At 43.0% G+C, this 20,818-nt stretch overlaps 2 protein-coding genes across 4 annotated transcripts in view; both read left to right on the top strand.

Annotated features, from left to right (window-relative positions):
* Positions 1 to 494: 494 nt before the first annotated feature.
* On the top strand, positions 495 to 7,780 carry GRXCR2 (glutaredoxin and cysteine rich domain containing 2). Of its 3 annotated transcripts, none has more exons than XM_083728326.1 (3): positions 495 to 1,239; positions 4,212 to 4,439; positions 5,643 to 7,780. In XM_083728326.1, exons 1-3 carry the CDS (start codon positions 898 to 900, stop codon positions 5,820 to 5,822), a joined length of 750 nt encoding a protein of 249 aa, XP_083584452.1. In that variant the 5' UTR covers positions 495 to 897; the 3' UTR covers positions 5,823 to 7,780. The 3 variants fall into 3 exon arrangements, with proteins under 3 accessions (XP_083584452.1, XP_083584450.1, XP_083584451.1); XM_083728324.1 differs by lacking the exon at positions 495 to 1,239 and adding an exon at positions 2,450 to 2,897; XM_083728325.1 differs by lacking the exon at positions 495 to 1,239 and adding an exon at positions 2,450 to 2,879.
* A 4,721-nt stretch (positions 7,781 to 12,501) lies between these two features.
* PRELID2 (PRELI domain containing 2) overlaps positions 12,502 to 20,818 on the top strand; it is a 36,450-nt gene continuing 28,133 nt past the window's right edge. Inside the window, exon 1 of the mRNA XM_083728332.1 lies at positions 12,502 to 13,098. Within this exon, the coding sequence (XP_083584458.1) occupies positions 13,024 to 13,098 (75 nt within the window). The 5' untranslated portion in view covers positions 12,502 to 13,023. The remainder of the gene's footprint in view (positions 13,099 to 20,818) is intronic.

Genomic DNA, 20,818 nt, shown 5'->3' on the forward strand with positions numbered 1-20,818 from the left:
ATATAAAACAAAACAAAAAATTAAATCATTCTGCACCTTAAACAAACTTGTTCGCATTTGAAAGCATACATATTGAATTTCAGAGCAGATAAACAATTGATTAAGGGAATCCAGTCTCAGTTACATTGCTTCACTGAAAAGGCCTAAGGAAATAGGTTTGTCTTCAGCTAGCCTTTCAGTCTGCCCCAAGAACATTTCAAGTGCCATCCCATTGGCAGGTCTCCCTCTCTCCCGACTGAATATCATTTATGCAGTTGCCTGCAGTCCTTTGTTAAAGGTGCTGGGAACTGGATTTCTGTGAGGGGTGAACTACAGCTCCCACAGTTCTTTGCGGGAAGCAATGTGTTTTAAATATGCTTAAAATGTAGTGTTTTAAATGTACACAACATTGCTCTTTCTGTTGGTGGTAAAATCAAGATTTTCTTTAAACTGAAGGTGAACCTTTCTTCTGCCACTTATGTGATTCATTAAGGTGAAATGGCTCAACTCAGCTGCCAAATAATGACAAAACCCAGTGCAGGTTCTGTGCATTTGAAACGATTCCTGTCACTATGAAATGTGCACGCATCTATATGCCTATTTCCTTTGCCTCTGATGATAAATCCACTTTAACGTTGTCCTTCAAAGACAACACAATTTTACGTCTTACAAACCCAGCCCGTCACCATTTTACTTGAGCAACTTTCCCGTTACATTTCATCGCAGCAATTGTTGCTTCTCATGAGGCGCTATCAATGTTTCATATCAAGGTGTCCTCTTAAACTGTAATGTGAGAGAGCCAACTAGAACTGTTGAATTATACATCGCCTAGCTGAATGTAAGCAGCCTTTTTTTGTAAGTCCAAAGCTATCCCTTGCTGAACTAATTTCTGGGAAGCACCGTGAAAAACCCCTATCTATGGATGAGCTTCAGATGAAACTGAGCCCCAGGCATGATGCAAGATCCCGAAAAGTCAGATTCAAAATCTCCTCTGCCTACAGTGGTCGAGTCTTAAAGCAGGTATATGAAGATGGACAGGAACTTGAAATCCCGCAGGAGGAATATCCTCATAGTTTTCGGCACTGCAGCTTTGAACCCAAAGACGACTTCTTTGGGCTTGGTGAAGCCCCAGGATCTGGGTTTTGTCCATCAGCTAAAATGAATGCACAGAGGATCAGTGTATTCAGAGAAGGGAACAAATACACCCTCACGGGGAGCCCTTCCCTCTTAAATGACCACCAGGCAGAGGAGAGTCATATGGTAAGTAATGTTTGTTTAATAATGACCCATTATGGAAATAATTGTAAAATGGCAAAAGAGGTAGTCAGAAGCAGAACCTAGTTCTCATGTTGGCCAAGCAACTCTTCCTATGCCCAGGTGAGCAACAATGTAGAGTTGCCATACTTCAAAAAGTGAAAATGTGGACAGAAAAGCTGTTGAGCTTTTCTTTTCTTTTCTGCTAAAGTTGTTGAGCAGCCCTAGCAACAATGGAATGTGCAGTATGAAGTACAACCTGCGTAAAATAGCTGGGAAAGGCTACAGAATACATAGGAAACAAACAAACAAACATCAGTCAGAAAACCACTGAGAGCTTTAAAATCAATATCACCGAAGAAAATGGCAGGATTTATGAAGCACTTTATTCAGTTTCATTCCTTATTGTGAAAAGTGAAATCCAATAGGACACAGACAATGCTTTTAGGTTCTGCAGCACTTTTTCTTCAATGAGAGAAAACATTTTGTAAAACATGAATGATGAAGGAAACAGCGTGACTACCTTTTTGCCTTCTCCTTCCTACAACACAGGTGTGTTTCAATGTCCATTTATATATATGGGAATGAAGGTGCAACAGACCTAATGCTGGAAATTTCAAATGGCTTTTGATTCTTGCTGACTCTGAGCCACAGGTACTCAGAACCACTGCAGAATTAAAGACGATAGTGTTGACCACCAAAACCTTACATGACCCAAATACCTGAAGAAGTACCTCACCCTGACCTGTATCAGCCAGCCTGTTTTCTTAGATCTGGTGGGCAGTTCCTTCTCATTGTCCCACCACCAGGAACAGTACATTATATGGTGGTATGGGACAGGGCTTTTTCTGTGGTGACAGCCTGGCCTATGGAATCTCCCCCCCCCCCAGCCTGCTTTTGCTGTTTCAGGCGAACTCTTTTTTCATCTGTTTCCCTGGACTTTGGAAGGTTATTAGTAGTTTTGTCACTGCTATGAATGAGGAGTCCAGGTTGTGGTTCCTTGGGCTTCTTAAAGATCTGCTGTGTTTTTGCTGCTGTAATAAGTTATGATGAATTGGTTTTATTGTAATGTTCCTTTTCTTCTTGTATTAGTACCTGCCCTGGAATCATCTAATGAAGGGTGGGCTAGAAATGTTCTTATAAGAAATAAAATAAAATAAAATAAAATAAAATAAAATAAAATAAAATAAAATAGATGCATCCATAAGTGAAACCTACAAAAATGAATGCTTTGAAGCACACCAATGATACTGACCCAATGGAGCATGTAAGCATTGTAGAAATTCCAAGGGACAGGTGGATACAGGTGATACAGATACCTGAGAGCTTGCTCCAGCTGCACTCCCCATCCCAAGACACACAGGGCAATCTACTATTCATGGTCCTGTGGACTCTAGTTATAGGTGGATATTGTCTACAGTGGTTTTTAAAACTGTGTTTTAATGTTACTTTTAAGTTGCCTTAGGAAGAATTGCACCCTGCAAGACAGGATAGAAATAATGGTAAAAGATGAAAGAATGAATGTCTCCTTGCAGGCCCAGGACCCGCACTCTCCCCACCTCACCAACCGGGCTAGAAATGAAGGACACCACATCATCAGAATGGGATCGAATCTGGCCACAACTTTATTGACTACAGATGAAGAGGTTTGGCATAGGCAATGGGTAACCCTATACTTCTGGCCTGCCTGCCGGAAATGACATCAAGGGTCAACCCGACAGTGGGGATTCATATGACTTACGTCAAATAGGGGGATCCCGGCAGGGATCACTGCCTTGAGGAGTGCTGAGGCCCAGGCCCCTGTCTGGGCATATGGACAGAAGCAATTCCTTCAGGGATACCCTCCTTCTGGAGGGGGAGCTGAAGGTACAACCTCCCCTCCATCCAAGACTAAGGTTACCCAGTGCCTAAACTGCCAAATTTGTGATGATTGCTATGAGGTAGGCCAAACCCTCAGGCCAAAGCCAATTCGCCTGACAGGCAAATTCCTACCCGGCTCTCAATATGGCAACCATCATTGCCACAGCAAGGCCAAAGCAGCTGTGAAACGCATTGTTGAAGGAGTGTGTGAGCGTGTTGATGCAACGAGGTGAGCTGAGTATCAAGGGCTGGTGCAGGCCGGCTTAAATCCCCCCAGAGTGGACCTGAGGGAAGCCTAAATGTTCCATCAGGCTCGCCCCTGGGGGCGGATCCAGCCCTCTGAGCCGGCTAGCCATTGGCCAGTTCAGCAGGCTGGCATGGAGCCTTTTTCCACGCCAGGAGGGTGTGAGCCAGAGCTCACATGACAGCTGGGGAAAAGACCGCCTCGCCCATGAAGGGGTAAGCAGACTTATTTGGACCATTCCCACTTCACCATTTCTGCTTCCCATATCCAGGAGCCACTCACTATAGGAAGTACCAGTCACTGTTGCTGGTTGTGGGAGTTTCCAGGCAAGGATGGGGAAGTTGAGAAATGTTAGGAGACTCCTATTCCCCTCACAGAGTTAAAAATTTCCAGTGTGGTATACAGTGGTACCTCGGGATGCGAATGGGATCCGTTCCGGAGCCCCATTCGCATCCCAAACGGAACGCAAGACGTGACAGCGCGTCTGTGTGTGTGCGGGTTGCGTTGTGCCACTTCCGGGCATGCACGTGACATCATTTTGAGCGTCTGCGCATGTGCGAGTGGCAAAACCCAGAAGTAACGCGCTCTGTTACTTCCAGGTTGCTGCGGAGCGCAACTCGAACGTGCTCAACCTGAAGCACATTCAACTCGAGGTATCAATCCCAGGGAACTCTGGAAATAGCTCTGTGAGGGAAATAGGGATCTCCTAAGAACTCTCAGCACCCTTAACAAACTACAGTTCCTGGGAATCTGTGGGGAGAAGACAGGACTGTTTTAAGTGGTATGACATTGCTTCAAATATGTACTGTACAGCAGGTGGGGACCTAAGAGAGCTGTTGGACTTTCAATTTACATTTTCCCTGCTTCATTTCAGAATCCCCCTGTTCTAGATATCGGGAAGATTATCATCTACACTAGCAATCTGAAAATCATCCGATCACCACTGACTAAGAAGGAGCTGGTGAGAAAAATCATACAGGATGAAGGACTCGATGATTGGTCCTTCACATACCATGAAGGAAGAGGAGAAACTTGCAGTAACCCAAGCAATGAGAACATAAAGGAGACTGAATGTGAGCTTGTTCCCAACGAGCATATGCAGGTAACATGCATGGTACATTTGTGAGCAGATGCAGGCATTAAGACGTAAGGTAGTGGCGTCTCCCTGCTCTAGAGATGTAAAAGTATATGTTTGTGAATTAAAAGAAAAAGGGAAACGATGACATCCTCCAAATGTTGTGATACAAAACCTGTCAGTTCCAGGACTTACGGCAGAGGAGGGGAACCTCAGGTCCACTGGCTGAATGTAGCCCTCTGTTACAAATACAGTGATACCTTTGGTTACGAACTTAATTCCTTCCGGAGGTCCATTCTTAACCTGAAACCGTTCTTAACCTGAGGTACCACCTTAGCTAAGGGCGCCTCCTGCTGCTGCCACACGATTTCTGTTCTTATCCTGAGATAAAGTTCTCAACCCAAGGTACTACTTCCAGGTTAGCGGAGTCTGTAACCCAAAGTGTTTGTACACCGTGGTGTTTGTAACCCGAGGTATCACTGTAATTGAAAAGTAATGCAATGGGACTTTATAGCATGCTAATGAATAAAATTAGTAAGCAAACTGATCCTCTAATTCAGAATGCCCTGGCTTTAAAGCTTATGGGATATCCAGTTGGGGAATCCATTGTGCTTAAATTAAATCAACGGCAAGAGATTGCTTTGCAGCTTCAAAATTGTATAAAAAGAATCTTTGCCTCATTGATAAAGTGAACATTTCTAAAGAATTTATATTTAAAAACAAGGCATCAGGGTTCAAAACAATGGACTGACTTATGGGACTTGAATGGACATGCAAGAAGGTACCAAAGGCATATTTCAGGACGGGGGCCTTTGGCCCAAAACAAGGTACATAAATGAGCCGTAACATTGTGGGTGGTGCTCAGCTATGTGTTGCTTGCAGTAGACCCATATAAATCAATGATCACGACTAAGTTAAGTCATGTGCAACTAGTCATTAAAATTCCGAAATCAGACATGTGCAAATTGAGGAAATGTGTGTTTATTTATTTTGCGCAACCTGTACAAAAAACAAGGGAACATTAGCAAGGAACTGGAATCACAGGGAGGAATAGATATTAGTATTCCCACTAATATTTATCAAGCAAACAGAAAAGCGAGATGTTCAAAAACCATAAGAGCCATACACATCTTAGAGGGATTTAGCCTGCCGATTGGATTTACTTTAGGTAAAGGATTCTGTGAACTCGTGTTAAGGAAGCTTATTTTGATCAGTCCCTTTGTATTTCAGGAAGCAAATGGTGATATCAATTGCTCCCAGTGTAAGGGATCAGGCTCTGCACCCTGCTCTGTGTGCCACGGAAGCAAGTTTTCAATGTTGGCGAACCGATTTAAAGAGTCCTACAGAGCTCTGCGATGTCCAGCTTGTAATGAAAATGGCCGGCAACCCTGCCGGAACTGTGTTCAATGACTGTATCTACTCTCTGGCTTCTTTTTACTTCCCTCATTTGCTTGTTTTGTGTAGAAAAGGAATCCTTCAAGTTTTTATGTCTATTGTATTTACCTCTTTGCACTCAGGGTACACCTGCAGGTATAAAAGTGTTTGTATGCAGTGTTAATATGTGATATAAGGCGGTACCCATTTAAAAATAGCAGTTCCCTTCCATGACATTAAAAGTGCTATGGCTTGCTATCAGCTTGTTAACAAATTGGGCCATGATCCAGCCAAGTCAGATGAGATTTAAGATTAACTCTCCAAGTGAAATCATTTTTAAAGGGCTTAAGTTTGGCTGAATCATGTCCTGGGTTCTTTTATCTGACTCTCCTGTTCCAATTGAGAAACTCTAATTTGTGTCCCCGAAGTAGCAGCATTGAATAAGTACCATGCTAACAGCAGCAGCAGCAGAACTCAAATGAGGAAGCCAAATGAGAGAGAAGCTTTTCCTTGTTGCATAAATTGGGTTATTTTTCATAGAAATAGTCTCACCTCCTCCTATCCCCTTTCCCACAAAAGATATTGAAGTTTTGCACCTATTGATAACTATACCACAACTCTTGAACACATGTTTACCCTAACTTTGCATATGTTTAGGCTAATGGTATTCCTCGTAATTTGTAATCTGATTTCCTGGTTTCAGGTTATGGGTATCGTAGGACAGAAATGAACACTCCTTTTGCAGCTTGCTAGAATAAGGATCCTTCTAGATGCAATCAATAAGCAGAAGCATCTACACCTCAACTGATAGAATAAATCATAACATGTTATATGATTTATAATTTCACTTGCCCTTTTACTTTGAACATTTGTGAGCCTTTTCAGTCCACACCCCATTTTGCATATAGCTGAACATTTATCCCTCCTGAGGTGCATGCCGTTTCTGCAGATCTAGCTCATTTCAATTTTATTGTTATTAGAGCACACTGTCTTCTTTTCCTGTATGATTTAGGCAGCACCTCCCAGTTCTAAACACTACCACAGAGGAGGGAGGGAAACACCAGTGCAATGGGGGGGGGGGGAGAGAGAAAATGTGTATTTTATGGCCTTATTCAGAGAGATGCTGCCACTGATGTTAATGGGGGAAGTTCTGCCTCTCTCAGGATTCACTTGTTAACAAATGGAGCTTGTGTTGTTTAAAATGTGTCCCCAGTTGTAATTTCTAAACCATGAACTCTAATTAGTTTAGATGAAGAAGCAGTGCTGAATACTTAGCATGCTACCACTTGCAGCGCCAAAACCACTACAAATAAGGAAGGCAATGAAAGTGCTTTCTACTGTTACTCTGTTAATGTCAAGGCTGGCTTTGCTTACATATGAGATCTAAGGCTCTTGATGAGCTAAGAGATCTCTCGCATTGTTTGCCTGCTGAGTTTGCAAGGATAGCCAGTGTAATTTATGGTCAACTGTGTATATGTTAGAAGATTTCTCTGAAAACAGCTGTATTAGTAGCACTAATGCCATCATATTTCTAAGACCTGACTGAATTCTCTTAATGTTGAAATTCTCAAGTACGAATCCCATTCTGCTTTGAAGATTGTCTTTGCAAATGTATAATTACTGCTAAGACTTTTCTCAGTTCTAAAAATGCCTTGAATTTTAATGGAAGCATGGCTAGTGCACAAAATGGGGGGTGCTTCAGATGTTATCCTTCCATCCACATAGAACTTATGACCCCTGGTGTATTTCATTTCTGAATCATTCCATGTCAGTTTCGCTTCACTGCTGACTCTGAGACTGAAGCCTACCTCAAATACGGTCTGTGACTTGTGAAAAGCCAGAATAGCACATGTTTACAATGGGGGGGGGGGGGTAGCTACATATACCCTGTGTGTATGGAAACTTTGCCTTTCCATAAGCAAAACAGGAGTCCTGTGTGCAGCATTGACTCCTAGCCAATGGCCAAGACGCTCAAAACGCTCAAACAAACAAACCACTCAAAAATCATTTTCCTTCAGGACTCCAAAAAGATTGAGTGCTGCACTGGATTGCATCAGCTTCAGGTTACCACATTCTGAAATGGGCATGGCAGCAGCTCAGCTTTAGGCCTTTCAGTGTGGCTATACGTCTTACAAGCCATGCAAATGCCATGAAATGAAAACTTCACATCAGTTCCGCTCTGAATAGATGCTCTGAAAAACATGGGAGCTCAGCTGAGCACCTCAAATGCAAATTACATTTCTGAGCAAGAGGGATATATAGTATTTGATCTAAGGCACTGAAGTGTCAGTTGCCTGGTGCAGAACCCTTTGCAGTCAGCTATTTCCCACTTTGCAGTCACCCTCACCCCCAGGGACTCCCCACAACACCCCACAGGCTCACTTCCTGAAAAGGATGCCAGCTGGGGAACAAAGGATATTGGGGAATAGACTGAAGGGCTAACAGCAGTGATTCAGTCCCATCTGGTGTTCCACTGCTGGTGCTTTTAATCACACCCCCATGGTCTAATGTTACTTATAGGTGTCATTGGGGCAGATCTGCTTTTGAAGACAGAGGTCCATTGCTGTCACATCTGCTGAGAACCTCAGAGGCAAAATTCACATTTGGCAGCATTCTGGCCATTTGAATGCCACTCTAAAAGGCAGCACCATCTTTATGATTACTAAGTAATAAGGCTAAGGCATCGGCTAAGAGGTTCTAAATACAGTAGTGAGTAAATTCTAGGAGTATCACTGGGATTGTCTTAGAGAAACAAATTTGGGTCAGGTTGTTTGGCTGTGATCTAAAAGGTTTGTAGAAGCACTGGCATCCACAAGAGCTTTCCATTCAACTCAATGGGGATAGTTCTGAACGCACAGTTTGGAGATACACAGTAAAGTTCTCACATGAAAATACTCCATGCTCAGGCGAGAATACCATCTTCACACAGCATCATGTATGCCTAAGCAATTTTTCAATCAGGTCTCAGATATGTAATTGCCATTGGTTAGATTCCTTAATCATGGCTTAGATTGTGCTTTTCTGAAAATTTCCAAATGTTTTATTTGGAAATACATCCCACTGAAATAAATGGGACACACCACCAAGAAATGTGTTTATGATTGACATGTTAGTGATTTTGTGAATGTTTTTGTTGTTTAGTCGTTTAGTCGTGTCTGACTCTTCGTGACCTCATGGACCAGAGCACGCCAGGTACTTCTGTCTTCCACTGCCTCCTGCAGTTTGGTCAAACTCATGCTGGTAGCTTCGAGAACACTGTCCAACCATCTCGTCCTCTGTTGTCCCCTTCTTCTTGTGCCCTCCATCTTTCCCAACATCAGGGTCTTTTCCAGGGAGTCTTCTCTTCTCATGAGGTGGCCAAAGTATTGGAGCCTCAGCTTCACAATCTGTCCTTCCAGTGAGCACTCAGGACTGATTTCCTTAAGAATGGATAGGTTTGATCTTCTTGCAATCCATGGGACTCTCAAGAGTCTCCTCCAGCACCATAATTCAAAAGCATCAATTCTTCAGTGATCCACCTTCTTTATGGTCCAGCTCTCACTTCCATACATCACTACTGGGAAAACCATAGCTTTAACTATACAGACCTTTGTTGGCGAGGTGAATGTTACTCTCTTGGATAAAAATAATAAAACTGCAAGGTTTCATGTGAACCTTGTTAAAGCTCTCTTTTTTGTTCTATAGTAATATCAAGCCTTCCATGCTTCTCTGTGACAAGCATATGACCCAGTAAACTACCCTGGGGACTTTTCACAGGGTGGAGTAAGAAATGCATAAAACCAATAAAACAATAGAGCATTGAGACAGAGACAAGTTCTGCCTAAGTGCCATTATTATTCATATAAGTAAACACGAACAAAATATTTCAACATGTATTTGCCTATCACAGCCAAGCTACCTGTGACAGAAATACTGAGCCTAGCATTTGCACAAAAGGAAATGTTTTACCAGGCTCATAGATATAAAAAAGAATGGTTCCTGGTTTTCATCTCTTGGTCACATTGCAACATGATCAAAAGACACAGCATAGCTCTGTACCTGAAGCACACTGAAATGCATAATTTCTTCCTGTGGGGTTATTATTTTTCTTTTCCAGAGATGTCAGATGGCACAATCTGGCAGGAGCACTTCCCACAGGCCCTGGAAAAGATCTTGTCCAGCAACAGGGGCAACCTGGATTGGGAAGCGGGTAACTTGTGCCCGTCAACTTGTCACTCATGTCACTGGAGAGACATAACAACAGGCCATGGACCCATTTCCGCAGGTCCAGCCACAAGCCTTAACCCTGTGGTTCTCAAACTGTTTTCTAGCACCACACTGATTTTTGTTGTTGATAAGAAATACAATGGGAAACAATAAGAAACAACTCCTAGCAGTGCTTAATTTATAACAACATAGAACACAACTACGTTATAATATGAAGATGCGACATCCAGAAAGTATAAAGCAATGAAGATACTTAAGTACATGAATCATTCCCAAAATATAATTATAAACGAGCCTCTTGCATAGTACCTTAAATATGTAAACAAACTCAACGAGACAAGTAAGCTTACTTTTGCTGGGTAATTTCGTTTATATTAGGTCTAATTTGGGACAAACTATCATTTCCTCATCAACACAAAGAAGCCTTTCTCTTTTCTGATCTTATATCATATTTGTCAGAAAAGATATCCATCCTAACTGTTGATCAAAAGCAGAATATTGTGAGCCCTCCTTGCCACTTCTCTTTCTCCCCCCCCCCCTTTCACGTCAAAAGCCCGTGGTAACACTTTATCACACACTAATGAATTAGAATTCAGGGTGGCTGAAAGGAAAGAGAGATAGGGTTACATAGGTAGGAATAGGATAGGGGTCCCCAGGGACAGGAAGCAAACTAAACCCTGGTCATAATGGTGTCCCTGAGTGTGTCCCATTAATTTCTCCATGTACGCGAAGGGCTGCCATTCAAGTCTAAGATCTGCACTTATGGCTTGACTGCAGCAAATGTGAAAGCTGCCTCCCACCATTGTCACTGGATGGCTTCTCTGCAAGAAAGTGCAGCATCCTCTCCTCTCCTCTCCTCATCTACCTACATTGCTGCAGTATAGAAGCTCTCTCTCTCTCTCTCACACCAGTCATGACAAGGGGCATTTTGCAGGCTCTATAAAATTAACAAAGTGTGACAACTAGCTAGTCATTAGGGAGGTCCAAAAATTTGAGGCTAGTTACAAATGACAGCATTTGGACTAATGTTGCTGAGAGTTGAAGCTATGACTATATTGTGATCTAAGTGCTTTAACTAAACTTCTAGATTTTTTTTGGGGGGGGATATCCATTTCCGTTTTTAAAAAACACTAAGGTTTTGCACAAGAGTGTACAAGATCTTCCTATTAGTGTTATATTATAAGCCCGATGTATGTACTGAGATTGGTCTCCCAGATAGTCCCCAGCATTTACTGTGAGACTATCTCCTCCAAACTGGGCATGTGGCAATTGGTGGAAATAGGTTTCTTTCTTTGGTATCGGAGGCCACTGGAAACAAAATGGCTAGGCAGGGGTCAGCAAACTTTTTCAGCAGAGGGGTGGTCCACTGTCCCTCAGACCTTATAGGGGGCCAGACTATTTTTTTTTTTGGGGGGGGGGGGAATGAACGAATTCCTATGCCCCACAAATAACCCAGAGATGCATTTTAAATAAAAGGACACATTCAGGGGAAGTTTTTAATATGTAATGCTGTACTGTTTTTAACACTGATTGGGAGCCGCCCAGAGTGGCTGGGGAAACTCAGCCAGATGGGCGGGGTATAAATAATAAATTATTATTATTATTATTATTATTATTATTATTATTATTATTATTATTATTATTATACTCATGTAAAAACACGCTGATTCCCAGACAGTCCGCAGGCCGGATTTAGAAGGCAACTGGGCTGGATCCGGCCCCCATGCCTTAGTTTGCCTACCCATGGACTAGGCTGTGTTTGGGTGGGAACACAAAGAAGTTGGGAGTGCTGAAATAGAGCTCAGCCACTGAAATGTCACCATGCCCACAAAAATGGGGGGGGGAGTGTTCCACACTAGCAGTGGCTGCAGACTGTATAACAAGTTATTTTTTCATTTATCAGATCCATTTTAAATGTGAAAAGGGGGCTGGCATTATGATGAAAGCAATGCTATGTGGATACTGCAGAAAACTTCTGGGCCTGACCAGGACTGACTTGACAATAAAATCCTGCCTGGAAATGCCCTTTAAGGTGGCACAAGAGTTTCTGTGCAAGAGACTTAACTCTCTGAAAACTGTCGCCTCACCAGAATCCTTTTCCTTGTACACCCTCTAAGGGCAACAGAACGCATCTGCATAGGCAGCCCCGTCCTAAGCCAGTTTATTCTTTGTGTGACGTGCTTCCAAGTTAAATGTGCACAGGGTATACGCACTCTTACCCGAGAGTTAAATCCTACTAAAGTCAACAGGGATCTACTTCTGCAGTTGGGTTTCTCTCTTGGCGTGGTGATTCTCACCATGCCCGTGGAAAATGCGGTACTATGGCTATTTTTAGGAGTATATTTCTGTTTTCAGAAAGCCCGGGGTATTGTTACATTTTCTCTCAAGCATTTCCGCAAACTTTGACCCTCTGAACAAGAATCAGACGGAGAGAGAGGAAGGGGGCGTGGCTTCTGGCACACGTGGGGGAATTGGGCTGCGTAATTGGATTCCGGAGGGGGCCTCTCTCCACTTCGAACGTCATCACGGTTCTACAGAAAATGCACTTTCCCCCGCGAGGCAGGAACGTAAAGGAAGTAAAGGAACGTGGGAGCGGCCACACGCCAGCGCCGAACACGTGTCGTTGTGTTCCCGCGTTATGAAGTCCCCAGAACAAAAAACAAAAAAGCACAGTTTGGTTCAAAACAACAGCGCAACGGTCCGATGACTTCGTAGCCGTAGCGAACTTTCTTTCCCCTGCTTTCCAGAGAGGCCTAAGTCGCTCAGCCCGTCTGGGCGCGCGTTAGCATTGTGACCTAGGGAGGTGTTACTCGGAAGGCAACGCGGCGGCCCGTGGCAAAACGACGTAGCTGGAGAGCGGGTGTTTGTGCAGAGAGGGGGAGGGAGGGAGGGGGCTGCCGGAGCCTGCGCGGGGAAGGGAGCGGCCAGGCCCTCCAGCGAGCGCCGCCGGCGTTTGGGAGCAAGCTGGCAGGAGGGGGTCCGCACGAAGGGCGGCGGCGGCGGCGGCGGCAGCAGCTGCTCGGCTCCCGCCATGGGGGTGACCGTGGAGGCGCGCAAGGTTTACAGATACCCCTTCGAGCAGGTAGTGGCCAGCTATCTCCGCAAGGTAAAGAAGAGGAGCTCCTTTTCTTTCTTCCCCGAAGCTGTGTGTCAGGCCCCGTTTCCTTGGGCTCAATGGGGTTCATTCACAAGTGTGTGGGGACGGGGGGGGGGGGAGGATAAGTCGGAGAAATGGCGGCAACGGTGCGCCCCAGCCGAATCTTTATATTGAACACTCTCCACGCACGCCCTCTCCAGTCTGGCAAAACTAATTGGAAGTCTTTGCCAGCCTCCGATTTTCTCTTTTGGTTGTTAGCTGAGCCCCAACTTCAGTGTCCCCTTGCAGTTTTCTGTTGCTGGCCACGTAACACGCGGTGAGGCCGGGTATTTGGGGGGTGCGTGTTGTGTCGCGGGTGGGGGCCGTGCTATCTAACCCATCCTCCTGGCTGAGGCAGAGGCTCCCCGTGTTTATCGGATGGGGGTGTGAACGCGCCTCTGGATCTCTCCTTCCCACTGCTGCGTTTCGCACGTGCTCTCTCTCCGGCACGTTTTTCGCCCTGGCGATTGCTGGTGGGCGCTGCTGCTTTTCTCGCTTAGTTCTCACGAAAGTGCTACTTAAAAATACCAAGGCGCTCCTGCCCACTCCTTTGAATTGAGACAAGGTTTTTGTGTCTTGCAGGGTGTACTCGGGATTTTTATTGAGGGGAGGCCTTTTGTTTTTTCGAGGGGGGGTGCAGAACCTCAGTTAACTATGTATATTTATGTATTTTTATTGATTTTTTGGGGAGGGCAGCTGCCCCTTCCCTCCAGCTACGCCCATGGTGTCTTGTATAGTTTCCAAAGTGCTTGACTTCATCTCCTTAGTGGAGCAGCCAGGATGAATTCAGAATCGGCATTCAAGATGCCCTTCACAGATTGGAGAACTGGGCCAAAACTAACAAGGAATGTCAATAGGAGCAAATGTAAGGTTCTGCGCTTAGGCAGGAAGAACCAGCTGCTCAAATGGAAGATGGGGTACACGTGGCTTACTGGTAATACACGTGCAAAGGATCTAGGGGTCTTAGTGGACCACAAACTAAACATGAGATTTCAACTAAATATCAGGAATAACTTTTTGGCAGCAAGAGCCAACTGTGGAACGTACTCCCTTGGAAGGTGGCAAACTCTCCTTCCTAGGGTGTTTTTAAGCAGAGGTTGGATAGCCATTTGCCCCTGATGCCTTAGCTGTAATTCTTGCGTTGCAGGGGGTTGGACTAGATTGCCCTTGGGGTTCCTTGCAGCTCTACAACTGTATGATTTTATGCTCATCCAAATACCCTTAAAGGGAAGCCACACATGTGATGTATCAACAGCAATCAAATGTGGGAGTTACAAAACATGGATGATGGTCCCCAAATCTTAGTACTATACTGCAACTTGTATGGTTTTATGCTGGTTTTACACAGACCTTTGTACTGGTGCTACTTTCATGTTGATTGTATTTAGTTGTTAATTGCATCTGTGTTTTATTGTTTTTAATTTGCGAACTGCCCAGGGGACATGGTTAATTAGGCGGTATATAAATGCCACAAATATCTAAATAAGTAAAGCAATGAAAATATGGAGCTGATAAAATGCACTTGTGCCTTTGGCTATAATCTGGCAGCAGGCCATGGCCCAAAAGAATGCTAGCCTGTAAAAAATTATTCACAAAGGGGAGCAAATAATATCCATGCATCTTGCGTGGAGTGTAGACCCTGTCCAGCTTCATCTACCTGCCACAGGTGGCCAAACATGGTTGCAGAAGAAGCTGTTGTGTAATAGGGCACAATGATACCCAAGCCTGTATTCTTCTTCATATTTTGGGGGTAAGGTTTATCCCTTTTATGTTATTGTAGTCAATTAACATTCTTCTATCTTTTTGATGTATTGTATATTTTGTTTCATGTCTGCTTTTACAGATGTAAGTCACTTTGAGACTTTTTGTTGTTGCAAGTGATGAATATGTGCGATCAATACTACTACTACTAATGAATACTGATGTGGTTAGGATTACATGGCATTCACATCTGGTTCCGGTTTGAAACCTTGGCTCAAATGAAACCCTTATCTTGGGTTACTTAAAAACAAGAATGCCAGAGGTGGGATCTGAAAATGACCTATTTTTTGTATTTCCAAAGTGGGATTATTGGAGCTCACATCTGGAAGCAAGCAAGCCCTATTGAAATTAATGAGTTTATTTTTAAGAAGGAATGCACAGGATCGTATATTAATTTGCTGCTTTTGTCAAACTGTTTTGCTACCATTTAATAATTTGCTACCATTAGTACAGTGGCCAGTGAACACAATGCCTTCAGCTCCCAGAGGAAACCTCAGTGGCCTCGTGTGAACAGTTGGGGCAGCCTTACCTCAACCATTCCTGGGGATGCTTAAGACTTAGGTGCCCCAAGGAAAAGCAGAAGATAGGAATCGGAGGCTGGGAGCTAGTGCCACCTGCTTCTGAAGTTGGCCTGAGAATATTTGGTATCATTTGTGTGTTAATGTTTTGAACTGTAAACAGCCTTGGATGCCTTGGCAGTTAAGGTGGTGTATAAATGCAGCAATAAATAAATAAGTAAATAATAAAATGACTACTGTACTGTTATGTTACTGTTTATTGATACATTGTATAACCATATCGATAAGATGTAACTATAAAAGCATAGTTTTTTGCACTGTCATCTTAAGACTGAAACAGACTGCAGGGTGTGCGAGAAACATCTGTATTCCCCTATTTTACTGCAACCAGTCCTGAGGATAGAGTGGCTGCAAACCCCCGTCCTGGCTGGGTGGTGATTGCAGCCCCTCGTGCTGCTGCCATGCCCAGGCAGCCAGAACGTGCAGGGGAAGCTGGGGGTTGACGTCCACTCCTGGCTGGCTGCTTCACAGGACAGGATTGCCCGCCAAACAGTGTTAGAAACAGATATGAAAGCTGAAAGCTAAACCTATGAAAAAAAAGACAGTCACGGAACCAAGAAATTACATGAAACAAAAGAATTGCTGTGAAAATCCCTGAAATGAGAAGTAATCGACTATAGAATTGAATTAAATTAACAAAAATCAAAAAAGTAACAAAAAAATAACCTAAAATTAAACAAAGACTTAACGAGATGCCGGCTACAAAACTCGTTTCACTGAACTAATCAGTTTCCTTAGAAGGAAATAAAGAAATTCTAAACCTTAAATGATTTTAAGTGATATCAAACAAGTTTCACTTTTTTATAACAAGAATAGAAAGCTGAAAATGAATGAACTGCACCTATGTTCATTTTTCACATGGCCTATTCTTTTGCCTGCTCACTCCCCCTAATATTCTTTGGAGGGTCTCTTCTCTAGTCTTCAGAGAGTGGCTGGAAGTGGGGAGGCAGAGAAAGGTCCTCCTTTCCTTCCACTCTGCAGTTTTACTCTGAAATTTTAGGTGCAATACTGCACCCAGAGCTCAGAAACCCTCAATGAAATTTTCTGTCGCAAAATGCACCCAGAACAATAAGAGTTTCAAACACTGCCGCCAAAATGCCTATGTTCAAACTAACCAAAAAAATGTTTCAGGTATACCAAAATGGTATGTGTGCTATGCATTCAAATAATTTAGGGCATGCATGCACTCCTCACTAGAGCTTCATCAGTTCACAAGTCATTACTGATGTAACATAAATGAAAAATGGGTGTCATCGGCATACTGGGGGAATTATCTTGAGTGCAAGTAATATAAGACTGTCATTCCCAAGCCTTTGGTGCTTGTTGTGGAGCTTTAAGGGGAAGCAAAGTCTTTATGGTGTGTGTGGTTTTTAGATGACAAAAACCAGAGGGAGAGACCTTTATTATTTTTACCTTTCCCAAACCTCCTAGATAAGAGATAAGGCACTGCCTCTACCTTGGGACTCAAGGGAGGAGCAAGTATTTCTCTTGTTTCTTTTAAATAAATAATAGAATTACAGAGCTGCAAGAGAACTTGATCAATGGCCTGCTAAAATGCACGGTGGGACAGCAGTGTCCCAGACAGATGACTCCACATCCTTTATTTACATAAATTCTCCAGAGAGGAGAAACTCTTGCTGTTTCTTCTCTAAAGTACATCACAGGCTGGGCCTTACTATCTCATTTGGCCTTGAAGTTTGGGGAAAGTAAAACACACCAGGAGTTTTCTCTGTGTCTTTTTTACTTCTTCATAACAAGTGGTTATGCAAGTGGTAGAGATCCCAGCCTCTCCTCGAAGCTTCAAGCGCACACAGAAGAACACTAGATTGACTCTTGGGGGCAAGCTTGAGGTTACACACAGACGCCTAATTCTCCCCTGCCAATCTTTTAAAATGAAAAAGGAGCCTTAGGGAGTTGTCATCTTCCTTTTGAGCGCTCCCCCCCTTACATGTTGGTCTTACCTGATAGCAGCTGGTTAGAAAGGGCTATTTTCATTTAAGAAAAAAAGAGAGAGGTTACATGCATCTGTGTTTGATGTCTGGCTTTGGTGTTCAATTCCTATGTGTATTTTCCTACTCTTATTGTTAATCTGAATAGAAGTATAGAAACTGTTTAATTATAGATGTTCATAATATGGTGACTTTATTGCCCTCTAGCTGTGGCTTTTGAGAAATGAAACTGAAATTTAAAAGTAATTGCTATTTCTTTGCCAGGTTTTTAATCGCATACTAAGGTCAGATGACCCTGCTCAATACTATCTCTCCTCTGCTCAAGGGGTGCAAAAGGACAACTTTTTGAGCAACCCAGTACTTTTCATTCAGTGGAATGACTTCACTGGCAGGCTTGTAGTTTTTGCACCATACTGTCTCGTCCTACTTTCTGTTGATGCTGAATGTAAGAGAACAGAGAGCCACTGCCATTGAGGTGTTCTTCCACCTTATATCTAGCAATCTAAGCTTTATTGCAAACTCTTCTGTTACCAGTTTCATTTTTACCTAGTTTTGCTTCTCAGCATGTGGATTTCTCTTGTAATTAATGTGACCCCCATCTTTACAGATCATCATTGCATCTAGTAACAGTGCAATTTTTGCCCAGTGCAATTCTTAATGTGTGTATTTTGCTTTTTAATTTAATCTAAATCTTTGTGTGAGGTATTGAGTCAAACAATTCCTATTAGTTTGGGTCATGCCTTTCCACTGTAAGCTGCAAACCTGCTCAGTTAAAATCAGTGAGGTGGTTATTTTTTTTTTTTGTTTTTTTTTAAAAAAAGACTGATTTCACCCTTGATTCAGAATTGTCCAGGATTTGTAAATGCTATATATGTCAGCTGATTTCATGCAGTATGCCACTGTTGCCTACACCAGATAGGTCATTTATTTCTGCATGATCTGTTGTTGTTGTTGGGCATACATTTACCAGTAATTGTTCTTTCTCTAGTGATGGCCAATTTCCTTGGTTCATTTGGGTTGTTGCTTGCAACCCTGAGATGGTGTTGGCTCTACTACTCCAGTCCAGTATATTAACAAATCTTTTTCCTTTTTGATTCCTAAATACTTAGTAAAATCCCTTCTCATTTTCACTAGGATGCAGCTGTGTTGTGACCATTCTATAGTTTTGCATTTTCTGTCTCTGACAGCAGCAAAATATTAGTTTGGATTATTCATTTTCTAAAAAACTACTAACTCTGAAGGTGAATCTAGACAGGCATCATCTTAGCACATAAAAAACCCAAGGGTAGCCATGTGATCCTTAAGAAAATAAAAATCCAGAAATCCATAGTTGGATAATACCTTTATTAGGACCAAACAGAAAATGTGTCAAGCTGTTATCCAAGATTGTTGATAGAGAAAGGACTATGGTTCACCTGAAACATGCTTCAGATGGCCAAAAAGGAAGGTTCACTTGGCATTTGATTCAGAGGCTGTACGTGTGTGTTTGAGGAGTGGATGCAAGGGAAAGTAGCATTTACTCCACAGTAAAAACTGAACTTCTGTGTGCAATATGTATCTGTAAATAGCCTGAGAGGTATGATTGTGTGGGAAGGCTGTCACTCCATAACCGAACATTTTGACTTGATCTTGAACACCAGATTGCACTGAGACAGACCTGTAGTTTTAAACTTAAAAGTAACTAGGTAAAGGTAAGGTAAAGGGACCTCTGACCATTAGGTCCAGTCGTGGACGACTCTGGGGTTGCAGCGCTCATCTCGCTTTATTGGCTGAGGAAGCTGGCGTACAGCTTCCGGGTCATGTGGCCAGCATGACTAAGCTGCTTCTGGCGAACCAGAGCAGCGCACGGAAACACCGTTTACCTTTCCGCCAGAGTGGTACCTATTTATCTACTTGCACTTTGATGTGCTTTCGAACTGCTAGGTTGGCAGGAGCAGGGACTGATCAACGGGAGCTCACCCCGTCGCGGGGATTCAAACCGCCAACCTTCTGATTGGCAAGTCCTAGGCTCTGTGGTTTAACCCACAGCGCCACCTGCGTCCCTTAAAAGTAACTAACAATATTGAAAACAGAAAGCATTTTAGTTTTGCTGCCCAAGGAAAGGTGAAACGTGTCTGTGCTTGGTCATGGGAATGTGAGAAATGCTTTTGAAGGGTTGAGGCAACTAATTTCTGAGGAATGCTAACTTAATCCTTGTGAGTAAACTGCATTTCCCCCTAAATTCTGGTTGCTAGTGTGTGTGTGTGTGTGGGGGGGCATTTCTTCTCTGTCCATCACATCCACGTAAACATGTTGTGTGGCAGCCATTGGCAGCCAATGTCCCCACTGTGGAAGGACATGTGGATCCAGAATTGGCCTCCCCAGTCACTTACGGACTCATTATTAAAACCGTGTTTATGGAAGACAATCTTTCTTGGCTACGAGTGATCGCCGAAGAAGAAGATTACTAATTGAGGAAACCACCCACACCGATGATGCTCCTACAATTTTTGTACCTAATTTAGGTTTGTTTGTTTGTTTGTTTGTGTGTGTGTGTGTGTGTGTGTGTGTGTGTATGAGTTGCTCCTGAGTGTTGACATTTGTTCTGCACCTTTCTTTCCCAACATGCCTTTCTTCAGCAGACAAAGTTTTTTTTTTTTTTAAAGGGTGAGCAGTCTTTTCTCCCATGACAAGCCGCTGCATAATTCTATGATTCTATATCTTCACTGTCATCACACTCCTTTGGCCACTGTAAGGCCAGCAACATAAAGGGAGCTGCTTCAATTGCTCAAAAGCATGCACAAGGACCCCGTGGAATCTCATCTTTGCTCTGTGCCGTAACTACTAACGTAGAAGGAATGAGCTCTGAAGCGGGTGGATGCTTCACTTTGACTAAAATAAAATAGCCACTTTAGATAGATTTTGAAAATAGCAACTTGGTTTCTAACTTCTACTGGTTTGTTTGTTTTTTGGTCTTGTCAACCCCTTACTATGTTTGATATGTGTTCTTTTACTAGCTGTGCCATGCATTTACTAGAGTTTACTTTATGATACATTTATTTGCTGTGATATCCTGGAAGCCTGAAATCGTTGGAACTGATTTCTTTCCCACTGGGATTTAAAAGAGAATCCTTCAAATATATTTTGCAGTCCTGTGATGCTTCCATTTCTTTAGTTGCATTGAGCATGTGTACTTAAATATCAACTCAGTTCTTGCATTGAAGGATTTTGGTTATCATTACAAATTATATTAAACCATGCTGAATTCTCTGTACAGTCAACTAGAAGACTAGGTGGTTCTCTTGCTATGATTTCATTTAAGCCATTTATGTGTTTGTGAATGTTATATAGTGTGCTTGCATTGTATTTTGGTTTGCATCATATTCTAAGGATTGCGTCTTCTCTTAACCTGGTTGGAAGCCC

The sequence above is a fragment of the Podarcis gaigeae genome, assembly GCF_964106915.1.
Source record: "Podarcis gaigeae genome assembly, chromosome: 2".
Classification (NCBI taxonomy): Eukaryota; Metazoa; Chordata; class Lepidosauria; order Squamata; family Lacertidae; genus Podarcis; species Podarcis gaigeae.

What these genes read in the sequence shown, in the direction of transcription:
- GRXCR2 (XM_083728326.1), top strand. Translation starts at nt 898, where the DNA reads ATGGATGAGCTTCAGATGAAACTGAGCCCCAGGCATGATGCAAGATCC. An exon ending in AGGCAGAGGAGAGTCATATG is followed by an intron (nt 1,240 to 4,211) that starts GTAAGTAATGTT and finishes GCTTCATTTCAG; the next exon opens with AATCCCCCTGTTCTAGATAT. An exon ending in TTCCCAACGAGCATATGCAG is followed by an intron (nt 4,440 to 5,642) that starts GTAACATGCATG and finishes TTTGTATTTCAG; the next exon opens with GAAGCAAATGGTGATATCAA.